General features: G+C 34.9%; 1 protein-coding gene across 1 annotated transcript in view; it reads right to left on the bottom strand.

Moving 5' to 3' along the window:
- The window catches only part of NEB (nebulin), a 143,446-nt gene that overhangs the window by 21,861 nt on the left and 106,101 nt on the right, over window positions 1-15,484 (bottom strand). Inside the window, exons 121-137 of the mRNA XM_075152645.1 lie at window positions 14,833-14,937; window positions 13,177-13,281; window positions 12,889-12,996; window positions 11,550-11,654; window positions 10,788-10,892; window positions 10,559-10,663; window positions 9,891-9,995; window positions 9,663-9,773; window positions 9,066-9,176; window positions 8,504-8,605; window positions 8,279-8,377; window positions 4,337-4,447; window positions 4,084-4,188; window positions 3,189-3,293; window positions 1,760-1,864; window positions 793-903; window positions 212-322 (exon numbers count right to left, since the gene is read on the bottom strand). Coding sequence (XP_075008746.1) covers window positions 212-322; window positions 793-903; window positions 1,760-1,864; window positions 3,189-3,293; window positions 4,084-4,188; window positions 4,337-4,447; window positions 8,279-8,377; window positions 8,504-8,605; window positions 9,066-9,176; window positions 9,663-9,773; window positions 9,891-9,995; window positions 10,559-10,663; window positions 10,788-10,892; window positions 11,550-11,654; window positions 12,889-12,996; window positions 13,177-13,281; window positions 14,833-14,937 — 1,809 coding nt within the window. The remainder of the gene's footprint in view (window positions 1-211; window positions 323-792; window positions 904-1,759; window positions 1,865-3,188; window positions 3,294-4,083; window positions 4,189-4,336; window positions 4,448-8,278; window positions 8,378-8,503; window positions 8,606-9,065; window positions 9,177-9,662; window positions 9,774-9,890; window positions 9,996-10,558; window positions 10,664-10,787; window positions 10,893-11,549; window positions 11,655-12,888; window positions 12,997-13,176; window positions 13,282-14,832; window positions 14,938-15,484) is intronic.

Below are 15,484 nucleotides of genomic sequence, written 5' to 3'. Positions count from 1 at the left end.
ACATTCCTGACGGTAACTGCAAGCCAGAAAAGAGCTCACTTAAAAGTTCAGGCTCTCAGTTCTATCCTTAGTCACCCATACACATTCTTTTTTCCTCTCAAGAGTTTCTAGGGAATGACAAAGTTCGTACTAGTGTTATACAGCCATAAGCATTTATCAGTTGGAGGCTGTTATATCCATTCGGATATTTTCAAAATAGCTTTTGACATACCTCGTTCAGGATTTGAGTTGCATTCTTCGCTCTTAACATGTCTGGAGTCTCCTCTAAAGCTGTTAGTCCTTTACCTTTGACACCTTCCTCCAGATCCCTCCTGTACTCTTTCTGCAGAAGAAAGAAAATGAAAACTGCAAAGCCAGACTAAAGAGAGTTCTACGCTTTACAACTTTGTTGCAAAAATTTAAAAAAAAAAAAAAAAAATTCCAAAAGCTCCAAAAGAAAAAACACTTTTTTAAAACAACAAAGAATATTGTATGGGGTTATATAAGAACTACTGCAACAGAATAGAGTATAGTAATTACTGTTCAAGATAAATCGCAAAGGCACACACATACACACCCCACTACGGAACGGTTAGGCTGATGAATGTCAGAAAGGGACGTAGTAAATATGAACACAGTTAACGAACAATGAAATAAATGTCCATAACAAATTAGATCACAACACAAAATATATGTAAACATGCTTAATGTGAATGGTTAGGAAAAAGAAAGTGGTGCAGAAGAAATGCTGCTGAGAATACTTAGTGGAATTATTTAACTTGACAGAGGAAATAAGCACAGAATAACTGCTACCTCGCTTGCTATTTTGGTTGCATATTTGACATGTAATAAGGATGGTGTAATCTCCAAGCCAGTAAGGTTTCTGCCCTTAATGGACTCTTCAAAGTCCTTCTTATATTCTTTCTAATAAGAGTAAGAAGAAAAAAAGCAAAATAGCAAATATTTATTACATTATTTTTAATTATGTGAAAAACTACTGGGAGGATGGAGCAGTGGTTTGGTATTAATGTCACAATGACAGTCTGCTACAGTCAATGCCATGTGCACCTAAAGCAACAAGTCCTGTTTCTACTAAAGCCCATGAAACAGCTCATTACTTTCAATGGAAATATGACCTGACCCTGCCTTTTTTTTTTTCTTTTTCTACTTATTTGTATATGCAGAGAAAACATTCAATGGAATCACTCAAACATAATGACTAATGGCCTTATACAACTGTTTTTCAGCATGTATAAGCCTTCATCTGTGACAGAACAAGATTATACTTCAAACAAACAGGAAAGAACTGCTTGAGGAAACAGAATGACAGGTCAGTGAAGAACACTATGACAGTAGAGACAAACAGGAAATAAATGGGTTTCTCAAAAATAGAGTACTGAAAAGAATAACCAGGGTACTTCCTGTGGACTATGATAACCAACACACATACAATACTCGTGTTGCAAAAGTTTAAGGGAAATGTATTTCATATTACATTTCTTCTAAAGAGTCGAAGACTTGCTTAAGCTTCATTTACTGATAGCTTCTTGATGAAAAATTGCAGATAATATACACTTCATCATGACACAGGAAAGTTTCATGAATTTTAAATGTAGTATTTCAGAACCAATATAAAGAAATGTGCTATAGCTATAATTTTTCAGTCTATCAGCATGCACAAGATGCAAGTATAATTGCCTGTCTAAATCACTGTGAAAGTTTAACTATAAAAAATAAATTTTAAAGTTTTTTAGTCTATCAGTATTGACTTTAACCGTACCTCACTCTGCATGAGCTGAGATTCCTTTGCAGTAAGGTACGTTGGAGTTTCAAAGTCCAACATAGGTTTTCCTTTTTCCTTCTCATACTTTTCTCTGTATTTCACCTGAAAAGAAATGAAAAAAGTTATCTTCCTAAATAATCAAAGAACCAATTCATCGACTAGTATGTGCCTACTTTGGTCAACAGATCTGTGGTAAAAAATGAATGTCTAATACTGTTTACCTTCCTGAAATCCATATTATTGATCATAAAATGTAAAATCAAAGGTCAGGCTTGCAGCAAAATGTCTGTCGCCTAAAATTTTACTGATTTATTTCCTGTTTCAGAAAATAAGCAGTGTCAGTTCAGATTTCAAGAATTTACTGATCACAAGAAGGAAGACAGGTAGCTGTAAAAATCTAACTTGAAGGCACTCAGACTGCTCACGACCCTGGCTGAGTTCAGCCAGTTACATGTTAATGGATTGCTTGAGTGTTAGCAGCAGGGCTTGAAAAGATGCGGTTTAGCGACTTGCTATCTAATTCTGCGCGTGAATGTCCAGGAAGTAAAATGTCCACAAGGATAAAGATATTCTTGCTTCAAGTTATAGTATCCAGCCTTTAGGGCATCAATTTTCAGACTGCTGCATGAGGTAATGCTATGTCTTTGGTTGAGACAGACCCTGATCTCAAACCGGAGCAACAAGTAGTGACTTAAACTTTAACTACAAACTGTTTAACAACCTTTTTCTTATAGTCCTTTGCTACGTAACCTTTTTGCTTTTCCATGCCATGCAGCAGACCAATAACTATGGCCCTTTGTGTTCTAGCAGTAATTTCTCTCTTGCTTTACAGTCAATAAACACCTGGAATAGAACCTGGAATAGAGAGGATTAGAGACCAAATCAGAGTATGAATGTCTCTGGAACGATTCACCATTTGCTGTATTCCAGAGGAAAAAAATGTCAGACACCTCTAATAGCAGCAATAGGTATTATTTTGGTTAAAGCAATTTTGGATGCAGAAAAAGAATAGCAGAGCTCTCCTTTCTATCACTTGTGGCTAGAATGGATAAAGCAGTTGAAAATACACTGTCAGCAACAACCCTACTTCTTTTAATTTCCAGTTTCTGTGACTACCAGATGCTTTTTTCTATAGACGAGTTTACCCTGATAAATGTATTACACTGTGTAAAAAGATCCATATACAAAGATACAAGTAACTTTGAGATCTACTCTAGAATGAAGAAATCATACAGATATTTTACATGTGTTCTAAACTTGCAAATATGCAAATATTTCTCATTGACTTGTTTACTCAGGTGTGCAGTGTTTATAAAGCAGATAGGCACAGAGATTGTTATATATTGGTGAATTTGATAGGATGACTTCAGTGATGGAGACTGGTACTCAGTGAGTGGGGTTAATGAGAAACACATGACCAACTTACATGGCTCTGTAGTTCTGATGCCTCTCTTAGATGAACCTGCTCAAGATTATCTGGCACCACATGGTAGTGACCCTTACTCTTCTCATATTGCTTCTTGTACTGGTACTGAAGGGAAGGTGTCAAAAATCATCTCAATAAAAAAAAAATCCCTCAGCAAATTTACTTCTTAGGTCCAATCAAAGCAACACTTCAACAGAACATCAAAGAGAAATTAGAAATACAAAAAGTAAAACAAAACCAAGAAGTTTAACTCCCAGTATCAGATATCACTTCTAAAGATGTGGCTGAACAGTTATCTTTTTTTGACCATTTTGATTGCAACAAAGATTTTTTCAAAACCAGGATTAAAAAAAGAAAAAGAAAAAGAAAAAAGAAAACACAGTGAATAGATGAAAAGGCCGTGCCAGGCAATAATGATTTTTGTCTTTTCTCAGTAAAATCATCAAGTATTTTGTTAGGCATAATTCTGTACATCTACAACAGGGGGATGTTAAACATAAACATGAAATTAAAAAAACAGACAAAAATAAAAATTTTAAATACAGGGAGCAGTAAAGAAAAAAGTAAAAAAAGAAGAAATAGTATTTGTTAGTGTGATGCAATCAGTTAAAATGTAATAAAGAATCAATCCACTAAAAATTATTAGAGGATTTAAAATATTAGCAGTTCTACAGCTAATAAAGATTTCACTTCCCAGAGGACAAATATGGCAAAGTTGCTAGTTATCTAGGAAATAATCATTAGGAAGTAGAGGAAGAGATCACTACCAGGTGATGTCCCATGAACAGTAACAGAGGGAGTAATTGTTACAGAAATAGTTAGTAGAGATCAGTTGAGAATGGAATCAATAGTAATGGAAAAATCAAATGGATCTGGGATTAGTTAATGAGCTTACAGCACTGGCGAGTTGGCTTGTACTCAGGACATGGTTCATAATCAGCGATTCAGACATGTCTGTGACAGGCTTATGAAGTTTCTTTAAATCCGCCTTGTATTTCACCTGCAGGTAAGAAAGGACAAACAACATCAAAAAAGGAGACTGCTAATAAAACCTGTGATGTTGAACGTATTAACAACATAAAGGAGGTCTTTGTTAAAGAAATTTGAAACCTTTAATTTCCCTAGAGGAAAAGCATAAGTAAACATACCTCACTAGCCATGTTGTGAGCGTCTTTCATGGTCTTGTAGATTTTAGCCTCCTTTAAATCATACTTTGGCTTTTTACCCATCTCTTTGGAAAAATTCTCCTTGTATTTCACCTAAATTAAAAAACAACCAGGTATTACAACTGTTCTTGAGTACTCACTTGTTTGGCTGCAGAAGGCAAAGAGACCCTACTTCAATGCTGATGGTAAGCAGAAGAATGAAAATGTAGTAAATTGAAGACACCCACTGGAATAAAGGCTATTTTAAAGATGATCTGACGTGGAAAGAAAATCTACATCAGTATTTACAAAATACCACTTGCAATTTTTCTTTCAGTGCACAAGTTACATCTCCTATTGTAAAAATAACAGACATAGTCAAGAGAAGTATGTTGACAAAATACAGCTAAATTCTGACCCTTGGTGATGAAGAATTTTTCACTTGATGGGAACTGTGCATAGATAAAAGATACCTTATTTCACAAAGAGACAAAAATTGACACAAGTATAAAGAGTATTTAAAAGAACTTCTTATGTACTTCTTGGAGAAATATGAGCTTTAAAAACTACCTCAACACATATAAGCACTGAAGATGGCAATATATCAAATACTTTTACATATACTGTTATACACATATTGTGTTCTGTGATACAATTAATTACTAGGAAGTAGATTACACAAGAGGCTTAGTAACACTTCCAAACCACATTAGCATCAGCAAGGTAAACCACAGTGTTGTAAGCCATAATATTCCAACAGATCCAGGCTGAAGGCACAGAAATGTTGATAGGAGTGAGAGTTTTGCTAATGACTTAAATGAGGGCAAGTCCTTCATCCATCATGACCTGTCCCATCCCACTGCTGCAGGTGCAGCTAAAGGCTAACTCCTCACTATTTCTTGTGAACCTACAAAAGGGATGGTTCCATTAGGAATATTTCAATTTTATTACTTTTTTTGCTATCAGAGACGCATAAAATTGTTTCAGAAGAGTTACTGAAGAGTGCAAGAAAAACTCTAAATATTAAAGATTAAGTTCTGGCTTATCTAAATGGATGCCATAGTTAGTATGTATGCTCATCACCATTAGAGGAAACATCAGGAGAAAAATTCTGAGGATTTGTCATGTCTTCCCTGTAGTACTATTCTGCCTAGTCTGGAAACAAGTGAGGCAACATTTCTTTCTGTTTACCAATCCACATTTCCTTGAAGATATTTTATACTAAATAAGCTAGCACCCCCATCCCTGGTCTAAAGAACAAGAACTGAACAACTGTCATCAGTCTTTCTGAAAGAATTTGATCTTGTTCAGGACCCAGGTAATACTTATGAAAAGCATGCAGAAAATATAAGACTGTGGCTGATGAGGAAAAAGGATTAATGGTTCTTCAGAAAAAAAACTGATCTCCCAAGCAGTATTTATGTGAAAACTGAAATGAAAGAAATAAAATACTGAAGAACTGATAACTAAGTTGAGGAACAGCTGATTCATGCTAGAGTTTTTTTTATGACAATTACAGAAATGTAAACAGATAATTCTATATTAGTAAAAGAAGAAAGATGATTGAATGCAGAATTAAATCACATTCTACAATCACACTTTGAATTCATTGTCATACTCTTGTCCATACAGCACCATATGGTTCATGCTGGATACCACTGTTGCTCTTTTGCTTTACAAAATATGCCAACATTCAGATCAAACACACAGTGAAACAGGCAAATCTACAAATTACATAGCTGCTGTAAGAAAAACAAAGAATATTAACATTTTTTACATAAAGGAATCAGTATTGGTTCTGACCTCACCAAAAATAAAATCAAGCAGACGTATACTAGAATCTGTTAAGTTTTGCAAGCTATGCAACATCTGATCAAGATCAAACTATCATGCCAAAGAGTTCACTTTTTTTAGGCCCAGAAGAAATGTTACTAGAAGATCTATGCAAAATTAAAAGCAAGCATGCCAGACAGGCAGATGAAATCCAGCTAAAAAAAGGCAAGTGGATAAACAAACTGGACATAATGCTTTATAAAGAACAAGTTTATGAGAAGAAACGTCTAAGAGAAAAAAAAAGTTGAAAATTATGCCAATTATTCTTTGCTCCCTTACTGCCTCTGTAATAGTTAATTTTCTCTCAGGACCAAAATAATCTCATCAAAGCATATTTATAAAACTAAGAGGAGAACGGGCTAGCATTGGAGCAAAAGCATGGAAAAGGAGGATCCCATCACTGAATGGCAATAAACATAATTTCTTCTTTTTCTTGTAGTTCAATTGCTCAGTTTAAGAATCCTTGTTTCTGCTGAATAGATTGTTGTTTTTCCTGACAAACACAGTGGCTGACATTCAAACATGCGACAGTTACGTGCAGCAGTCATGGCTAGACATGGAAAAACCATAATCCTCCTTTTTTTCATTTGGAAATACATGTGCAAAACCGAAATGGCACAGATCTGTCTGCTGCCACTTCAAAAACTGCTATGCAGCCATCATTTTTCTATTTTCCAAAGGTTTTGAGATGGCAAGAAATATAAGAAACTATGTGGCCTCAAGTCACTACAGGGTACACTTCTCAGAGGCTCTGGGGCTGATTCAGTCATACACTATGCTTCCATTATGCCATTCCAGCATAATGTAAACAGAATAGTTTAAATGAAGTTTAAATAGAAGTTTGAAGTTTGAATAATTAAAATGAAGTTCTAGTGTGAATGTTATGCATATGGTATGACTGTTCACTGAAAATTACTAGCACCATTGTTCGGGTTTGTCATACATACATATTTTCATTTTTTGCACAGTTTCAGGAAAACCAGCTCAAGCTTTTATGTCTGGTTTTAGGTTTTTTGAGTGAAAAAGGTGAGTTTTCACATTGCATGAGTGCATTGGAAACTTCCATTAAAAACACTGGAAGTTCCAAAACCATTATGAAAGGCATAATAATGTTTCAAGCTTTATATGGTGTTTCTGAAACAGACAAATTCCCCACCCACAGAATTGCCATGCACTGTCTTTCCAGAGGAAAAAAAGAAGGTCACATCTAACTGAGTCGTCTCACAAGTTTTGCTACATTCAACACCTTTGACATAAAAAGATCCAGTGCAACTGGGGCATAAACCCTTTAACAGCTTGGAGTTGTAAGATAATACGCAAGCAAGAGACAGATGCATAAAAATGGCATTCCCATATGTGTCACTTAAAATTATCTTACATGACTACTTAGCATATTAGCTTTCTTAAAGGTTCTCATCCATGGGGTATCATAAGATGCAGCTCCATGCCCTCTCATATGTCGTTTGAGGTATTCTGCCTACAATGCGTAGCAAGAAAGCAAGATCAGAAATGCAAACAATTACAGAATTAAAGCATGAAGTGATGAGAAAGAACCAAGTTGAACTGAGGTCCTGGAGGAAAAAATTGCGACAGAAAATAGCAAGCATGTGCTTCAGACTGATCAGAGAACATGACCATTGTATAAAAGTAAGCAACCTTCTTTAATATAACATATTAACTTCAAAACAGAAGAGTCTTTTAAAGGCACAAAGTAGAAGGAAAGTGGCTGAAAGAAACTGAATGTCCATCTCATAAAGGATGGATAATAAGAATTAGGTAAAAGGCTGCTTCTTTTAAAGCCAATACCCGGAAAAGCTAAAAAAAAGAGAACATAGCTAACACTTCAGATTTAGTATTTAGAAGATCTTGTCACAGCATCATTTTAAGGAGATTCTATACTCCATTACTGACATTTAGTAAATCAGTAGAAAAATTTATTTAACATAGAAATACCTTGCACTGGGATTTAATTTTTACTTTAACACGTTCCCTTTAAAATATTCCCTTATCCCCTAATCTAGAAATAATTATAATATTAATATTACTCTAGAAGTTAATATCATGTCTCATTTCTCTCACTGTGTCAAAGTTTCACCAACTTTTTATTATTACCTGGCTAGTTAGCTTGGACACCTCCTTTGCCAGTTCAATATCTGGACGTCCCAGCATGGTTACGCCAATGCCAGCTTCTCCACGCTTTTTATATTCAATCTAACAAAGAAACAAAAAAATATAGTTTAGTAGAGATGACATTCCCTTTTAATTATTTTACTGACACTGTTTTTAGCAGTAAAATTACTGCTAAAGAATTATACAGAAGGCTTAAAAAACACTTACATCACTAATTAACTTGGCAGCCTGAGTTGCTTTCTTAATATCTGGTCGATCTGCTATAGGTGTGTAGTGGAGCTTTGACTTGGCATCTTTCTTGTATTCAATCTAATCCGTGAAGATAGACAGAGGAAAGAAAATTACTGAGGTTTGTTCATGAGGAATGTACCTAATAAAGACACAGCAATGTTGCTGGGAAAGTGCATGGGGTTTTTTTAAATAATTTCACAAGGAATGGATTTGGGAATCTGTTTTTGCAAGTTGTCTACAAATGAAGAAATAAGCATGTGCAATTCTGTCTGTATTTGAAGGAATGAAAAAAATTATTAGATGTGATTTGCACTAGATTCCTTTAAATCCTACCACGTGATTCAGTAGAAATAGGATTTTCAAAGAAATCCTTTATTTCACTGCAATTTTACATTTGTCAATATCTTTCAGAATTACACCTGAACATGGACGCTGGTAGGAAATCCATAAGTATGTGAACTTTTGTTTTTGCCAGCCGACTTTGATTGAATTTGCTTACCCAAGCTACTTAATTCATGAAAAGACAAGACAAACTTACTGTACTCTGTTTTTTAGCAACTTCCATGGCATGTTTCACTTCAGGAGGCTCCAGCATGACAGAATAATTAGACTTGCCTTTCTCCTTCACAAACTTCTTTTTATAGTTTGTCTGTTAAGAGCAAAAAGCGCCATGTGTGATTTTTTAATTTCACATGGAGGTAAATGCTACTGAAACTTGGAAATAAGCTCACTGAAACTGTTAAGACAGATAAAATGCAGTCTCCTCAGTCTCAAAATGTATGGTCCCCAGCTTGTTTGTCATAGTTTGCACTTTAGATTACAAAAGGTTGCTAATTGGAGATAATGATTTGTATTTAAACTGTGTTCTATGAAAAATAAAATCTGAATTCAGGGCACCTGTTAGCACTCCAGCCCACCACTTTTCTCCAGAGTATTTCAACAGATTCCCAATAAAACGTGTTGAGCTCTTTGTTAAAGTCTCATTCTAGTAGGAATTAATCTTTTCTGACTCCTTGGGCATTTTACGATGAGACTCTAAATGTGTTGCATGTGTCCTAAAACATGCAACGGTATAATCAATTGTAGGCAGCAGGTAATAATCTCACCATAAATTGTTATCACATGAGTTACTTACCTCACTGACATTCTTGGTCACCTCTTTCACATGAGCAGTGTCTCGTGTCTCTGGCAGGGTTGTATAAGACCCATGTGGAAGCTGCTTTTTGCTATATTCTTTGTATTTGTTCTGAAAGCACAGAATAAAAATAGGTAAAATCAGCAATGCAAGCCCCACCCCTTCCTCCCATCCCCCCATAATAAAAGGATGTACTTAAAATGAACAAATAACTCTTCGATATTTTACCTCAGATACAAGAGAGCTGACATTCTTAGCCAAGAGGATCTGAGGTGTATCCGGAACAACAAGGTACGTTCCTCGAGCTTTGTTGTGCTTCTCTTTGTATTTTATCTAGCACAAAGAAAAGATATCATTTTAAGCAACGTGTATCTTGTCTTGCGGCAATTTAAAAAGAAATTACTATAGTCGTGTCTGCTTGTTAGTGCAAAAGTTTGCAGAAAATCCCATATTTTGATATTTTCCAAGATAAATTCATTCCAGTCTATATATTCCTATAGCTCTCACTTGGAATTCTATTAATATATGGAATATTGAATATTAATATATTGTTAGTAATTGTTAAAGATACTTTGTGTTATACCTGATGCTTTTTTTGTTGTTTTCTCCAGATAATATTTTCATTTCAATAACAGGAACGCAGAGATATACCAAAGACAATGTTAACTTTGAGTATTTATTTAATCCATGAACTAGGCCAGTGACATTTACGAGACCAAATTTATTCAGATTTTGCCAATTTGTTCATGAAATAAACAAGTCAAATCAAATAATGAAGTGAGACTGAGAACAACTTTTCAAAGCTTCATTCTTAATCCAATCATATTTCCAATGAAGTAGTTTATGTAGTAAGTAAAGTTCTAGTAGAATAAAAAAGTGAGTGTTCAAGTACTTACATCACTCGCCAAGATGGCATTATTTAACGCCAATACTGTGTTTTTATCATCTGTGACAGAGAGTTTGCATCCCTTTAGGAATTCCCGGTCCAGTTTGTATTCATACTGCAGGAATTAAAAATAGAAGATAAAAGAAGAGAGTCTCAAATCTTCTACATTTTTTTTTTTTTTATTCTGAACATGAGAGATGTGGGGAAAGGGAGTATTCAGTTTGTTCTGATTTTCTTACATCACTCTGTTGCAGAGATGACTTGGCTGCTTGAACAAAGTCAGGCCTATCAGCAATCCAGTGCCAATGAGCCTTGGCTGCTTCATATTTTTTCTTATAATCCAGCTGTTTATAGTGAAACAACAAGAAAAACAGAAGTTAACCAAAGCTGTGTACTTTACGCATAACATTCATACAGATGCAAATTCTCTTTTGGTCTGTACCAATTAAAGAGAGAAGAGGTAAGAAAATGCATCTACATCAGACTAGGGCCTTCCTCTGAATCATGTACAACCCAGTGGGAGTCCATTTACCCTAGCTTTTCCACTGCTAGGTAAAGAAAGGAAAATGAATGACTGAAAAGGTGTCATGACTTTGAAGAAGGTTAGTGCTTTCAGTTCCTTGCCTGTTGAAGTGGATGCTGGCCACCAATAACAGAAAACAAGGTGAGCTTCCCATGAAGCACGCACTTTGTCTACAAGAACATCATCACAGAGAATTTCTGGGACAGTTATGTCTCTGTCAGGAAAACAGAGGGGGACTAGAAGAACAGTAGATGTGTGACATACAAGGACCTCAAGTGACCTCAAGGACAACTTGCAAGAGTGAGCACTTTAGTATGAAATAAATTAAAATATATTTTATTCAAGCAGCATAAGAACTAGAAGCAATGTCCAAGCTCAAAAAAATTAAATGGAACTGAAAATAATTTCTCATGGTCTCCATTGCCAGTCCCAAACACTATCCATAATAAAATTAAAATATGAATAAAACTGAACTCACATTGCTGTTTAGCTTGTAAGCGTGCCTTGGAGTCTTAATATGAACTGAATCTGCTATGACATTGCAGTGAGATTTATTCCTCTCATACACTTCTTTGTATTTCAGCTAAAGAAAGACAAACATAAAAAACATTTACAAAGATAATATCATCATCAACAAGAAAAGCATCAAAACGTGAAAAACATAATATTAAAAATTGCTCCTGTTGAGATAAAATCTTAACAGAAGAAAAAGAAACTATAATATAACTTGGTATCAACTATCTGCCTGAAAGAAGGGTCCTTTTCAGCAGCAGTTCTCTTTAAATAGAAAATGTAGCAGGTATAACTCACCACGAAACACAGACTAAGATTTAACAAAATCTACACATGAACAGTAATTCTGCCTGTTTCTAGTTTTTGCACCTAATAGAAACACTTTAAAGAAACTTATCTTCTGATAGGCACATTCGATGCTTTCCGAAAATTCCTTTATAGAATCTCAAATTCAGCACTCGGTTTGGAACTGCAAAAATATACTTCAATTCACAGATAGCTTTTGAACATCTTTGTCTCTTAATGATCCACATTAGTATCTGGATAATATGGCTACTTTTTCCTCCTAGATTTACTCATTATATAAATAAGCCATGTAGCATCTGAATGACTTTCACGCTACTTATTCTCAGAGTACTATACTGAGTTACAGAAGTGCTCGTATCCTCATTTTATTTATGGATATCTAAGGAACAACAATACAAAGGTCAGAGAGAAAGCCTAGGGTAGGAGGAGGAATTAGGACCAGGACTCCCAAATCCTATATTATTCTATCCACTTCATCTTCCTTTCTCTCTCTTCTTTTTAGCCTTCCATCGCCCCATAGTCAAAACACATTTATTTTAGATCAGAATATTTACCTTACATATTCACAATATCCATAGAAGAAATGAATAAACACAGTAATGTATTAAGTACCTTATTCAAGGCTCCACAAAAGCCACTAGCCAATAGAGGAAGAAAACCCAGAAACAAACTCCCCAAATCCATGCTTTAATTAGCTACCAGTTCCAGCTCATGGCTTTTATTACTAGTGAGGGCTGCTCCACCCCAGCAAAAATGTTCCAAGAGCTACAGAAAAACGTTACACAAAAAAAACCTTCCTGAATACTTTCATACTCTGTTGTGTTTTTTGAAAAAGCATTATGTACCTACGGAGTTTTACATGCAAACAAAGCCAACACACTCTAACAAGAAGCTATTTTTTAATGACAGCGTTACATATGAGTTAGAAGTATTGCATATCAAAGTAAAAAGCTAATTATGTGTCTTTTTGACACCACAGACAAGGATAATTTACTTACATCACTTATTCTGTCCTTGACCTTGCGCACATGCAATAACATAGGTGTATCATGGATTGTAGTATAGCCTTTAGGCTTCGCTTTGTTATACTCCAACTTGTAAATAATCTGAAGATAAAAATTATAATTATATTATTTCTTGACAGTATTGGCATCAATTGAAAAAAAAAATCAAGGTGAGAAACATTGTATAATGGACTACTCAAAATGCCATATTCTTAATTATCACACTTCAAAGGTCAGAATTCAGAGAAGGAGGTATGCTTGAAAGGGCCTGACCACACTTACATCACTGATCTGTTTGTTGACTTTTGTAGTCCTTAAGTGTTCTGGAGTGTCTACAACCATAGTATACTTGTCTTTCTTCTTTTCATAGTCCTTTTTGTATTCAACCTGGTGATTGGGAAAGAGTGTATGTTAACCACACAAACCAAGACAAAACATCTTCAGGAGATATGTTTATATTCACACATAAAATTGCAAAATCCTTCCACCAAAGCCAATGAAAGCTGAACATGCACAATGAGCTAAACTTTGCAACCCCTTTATTTGCCTAAGAGGCTGCCCATCTATTTGTGTGATTAATTTTACATTTATTTCACTGACTGTAAAAGCTTCACTTCTATCCTAAATCTCCAAGATTGAGCTAAAAAAGCAATCTCAGCAGATCAGTGACTTTTAAAATTCATAAATGGACAATATCTCATTTTTAAATATTCATCAAATGAAGAGAAACTTAAAACATCTTACAGAAGACAGAAGATAAAAAAGTCCACTGAATATATCATAAAACCAGGCTATTTTAAAGACTTTGATAGCAGAATTTGTGTCTTGATAATTTCTTTCTTAAAGATCATCTTGCCCTACTCAGGACTCTAAACCTGTTTTCACAGAATTCAGTGAGAACAGACTGTACACCAAGAATGATAATTCACTGTAGACAGCCTGAGGGCAGGTGGAAGAGGTTAGAGCACATTTTTTAAAACGAACTTTCATGCTCTATCTTGCATCAGAAAATAAAACCATGCTTTTGAAACAGGACTACGACAGACAAAATCTAAAAAATTATACACAAATAACAAATCATAACATGAAGTCAACCCAGATGAACGTGCAGGTCAGTCAGAGTGCTATTTTTTTTCTTCAAACATACTCAAACTTACCTGCAAGTAGTTTTTAATAAGATGATAGAAATCCACAGAAAAATTGAACAAAAATGTCTAGTAAAGACCTTCAGTACCTTATTACCGAAGAATGTTATTAGCTGTGCTAATAGTAACAAAGAAGAACAGCCCCCTCCCTCTCATGTAATTGTTTTCTACTGTTGCATTTCCAGTTTAGAATTTAAATGTTATATGCCAATTTCACCCGGCCCAGTCAGGAATAATTTTTACCATTGGGAAAAGTAAGGTTACTGCTAGCAGCTGTGATTTCGGAGCAGAACTAAATATGTATCAGTTATTTAATATACCACATTTTCATCTAACTGGTACAAACAAAATATATATTCTGGAATCCAGATTAAATGAAGGTAGACTATGGAAAATTAATTCTTCACAATAATATCAGAGTCATTACAGGCTTTCTTTTACATCATCAGAAATACAAATATGTTAGGCTCTTTGTTCTGTATGAACAAATAGATGAATCATATTCACTTTCTACCTTCTGATTCTTATTAGAACTGGCAAAAAGAGAGAGTATATTTTTTAATAAACTGTATTATGTGACTGCATGAGGACTGCTTTGCTAGCCTTGCTTAAAACAGGTAAGTAGAGAAAGAAATTGATGAAATTGATGAAAGAGTTGACAAAACTCTGGAGTCTGATATCTGCAGAAGTTTAGAGAACTCCCAAGCATTAAATATTAGAAGTCCAAGCAGCTAATTTGTATATATATATTTGTATATAGAATGTCTCCTACAGCAGCAGTTCTTCATATTACCTGGCTCCATAAGTATGTGTTGTAGAGTGCTGTCAGCATATCTGGCCTCAGAATTTCATTACATCCATGTTGCAGGAGCATCTTGGCAAAGGATTTATATTTTTTCTGTTCATGCAAATGGCAACGAAGCACAAAAGAGACTTGTGAACACCATGAACAACAACGCAGCTCTAGATCCCAGACACTTTGAGAGTGGAGAGATTTAGGCAAGGTACTGTATGTATTCATTCAGATGTGCATACAACTTACATCTATATAATTAAGAATGTCAAGAGTACATATTAAAAGATCTGCATACTATCCCATTAAGGAAATTGCGAAAATATTTTGAGATAAGTATAAATTATAGATTAAGGTGAGGGCACTCAAAAGCCAAATATGTCACTGTTGCTTGAGTAATGAGTAAAAAGATAATGTTTGTAAAGGTCATTAAGAGAGAGGTAATAAAAAATAAATGCATGACACAACATGCATTTTTTAAAACCTCTCCAATGACTTCAAGAGGCATTAGATTTCTGATGTCAATTGATGCACAATATATGAAAGTACATACAGTAGAGATCAGCTCACTCAAAAAGTAGTAATTCTTTTTGGGTGGCAAAACAAAGACTGGCTGATCAACTAAACTAAAACATCACAACATCACAGGTGA

The sequence above is a fragment of the Calonectris borealis genome, chromosome 6, assembly GCF_964195595.1.
Source record: "Calonectris borealis chromosome 6, bCalBor7.hap1.2, whole genome shotgun sequence".
Classification (NCBI taxonomy): domain Eukaryota; kingdom Metazoa; phylum Chordata; class Aves; order Procellariiformes; family Procellariidae; genus Calonectris; species Calonectris borealis.
Note: the sequence above shows the minus strand (reverse complement) of the source record. Positions and strands in the feature narration are given on the sequence as shown.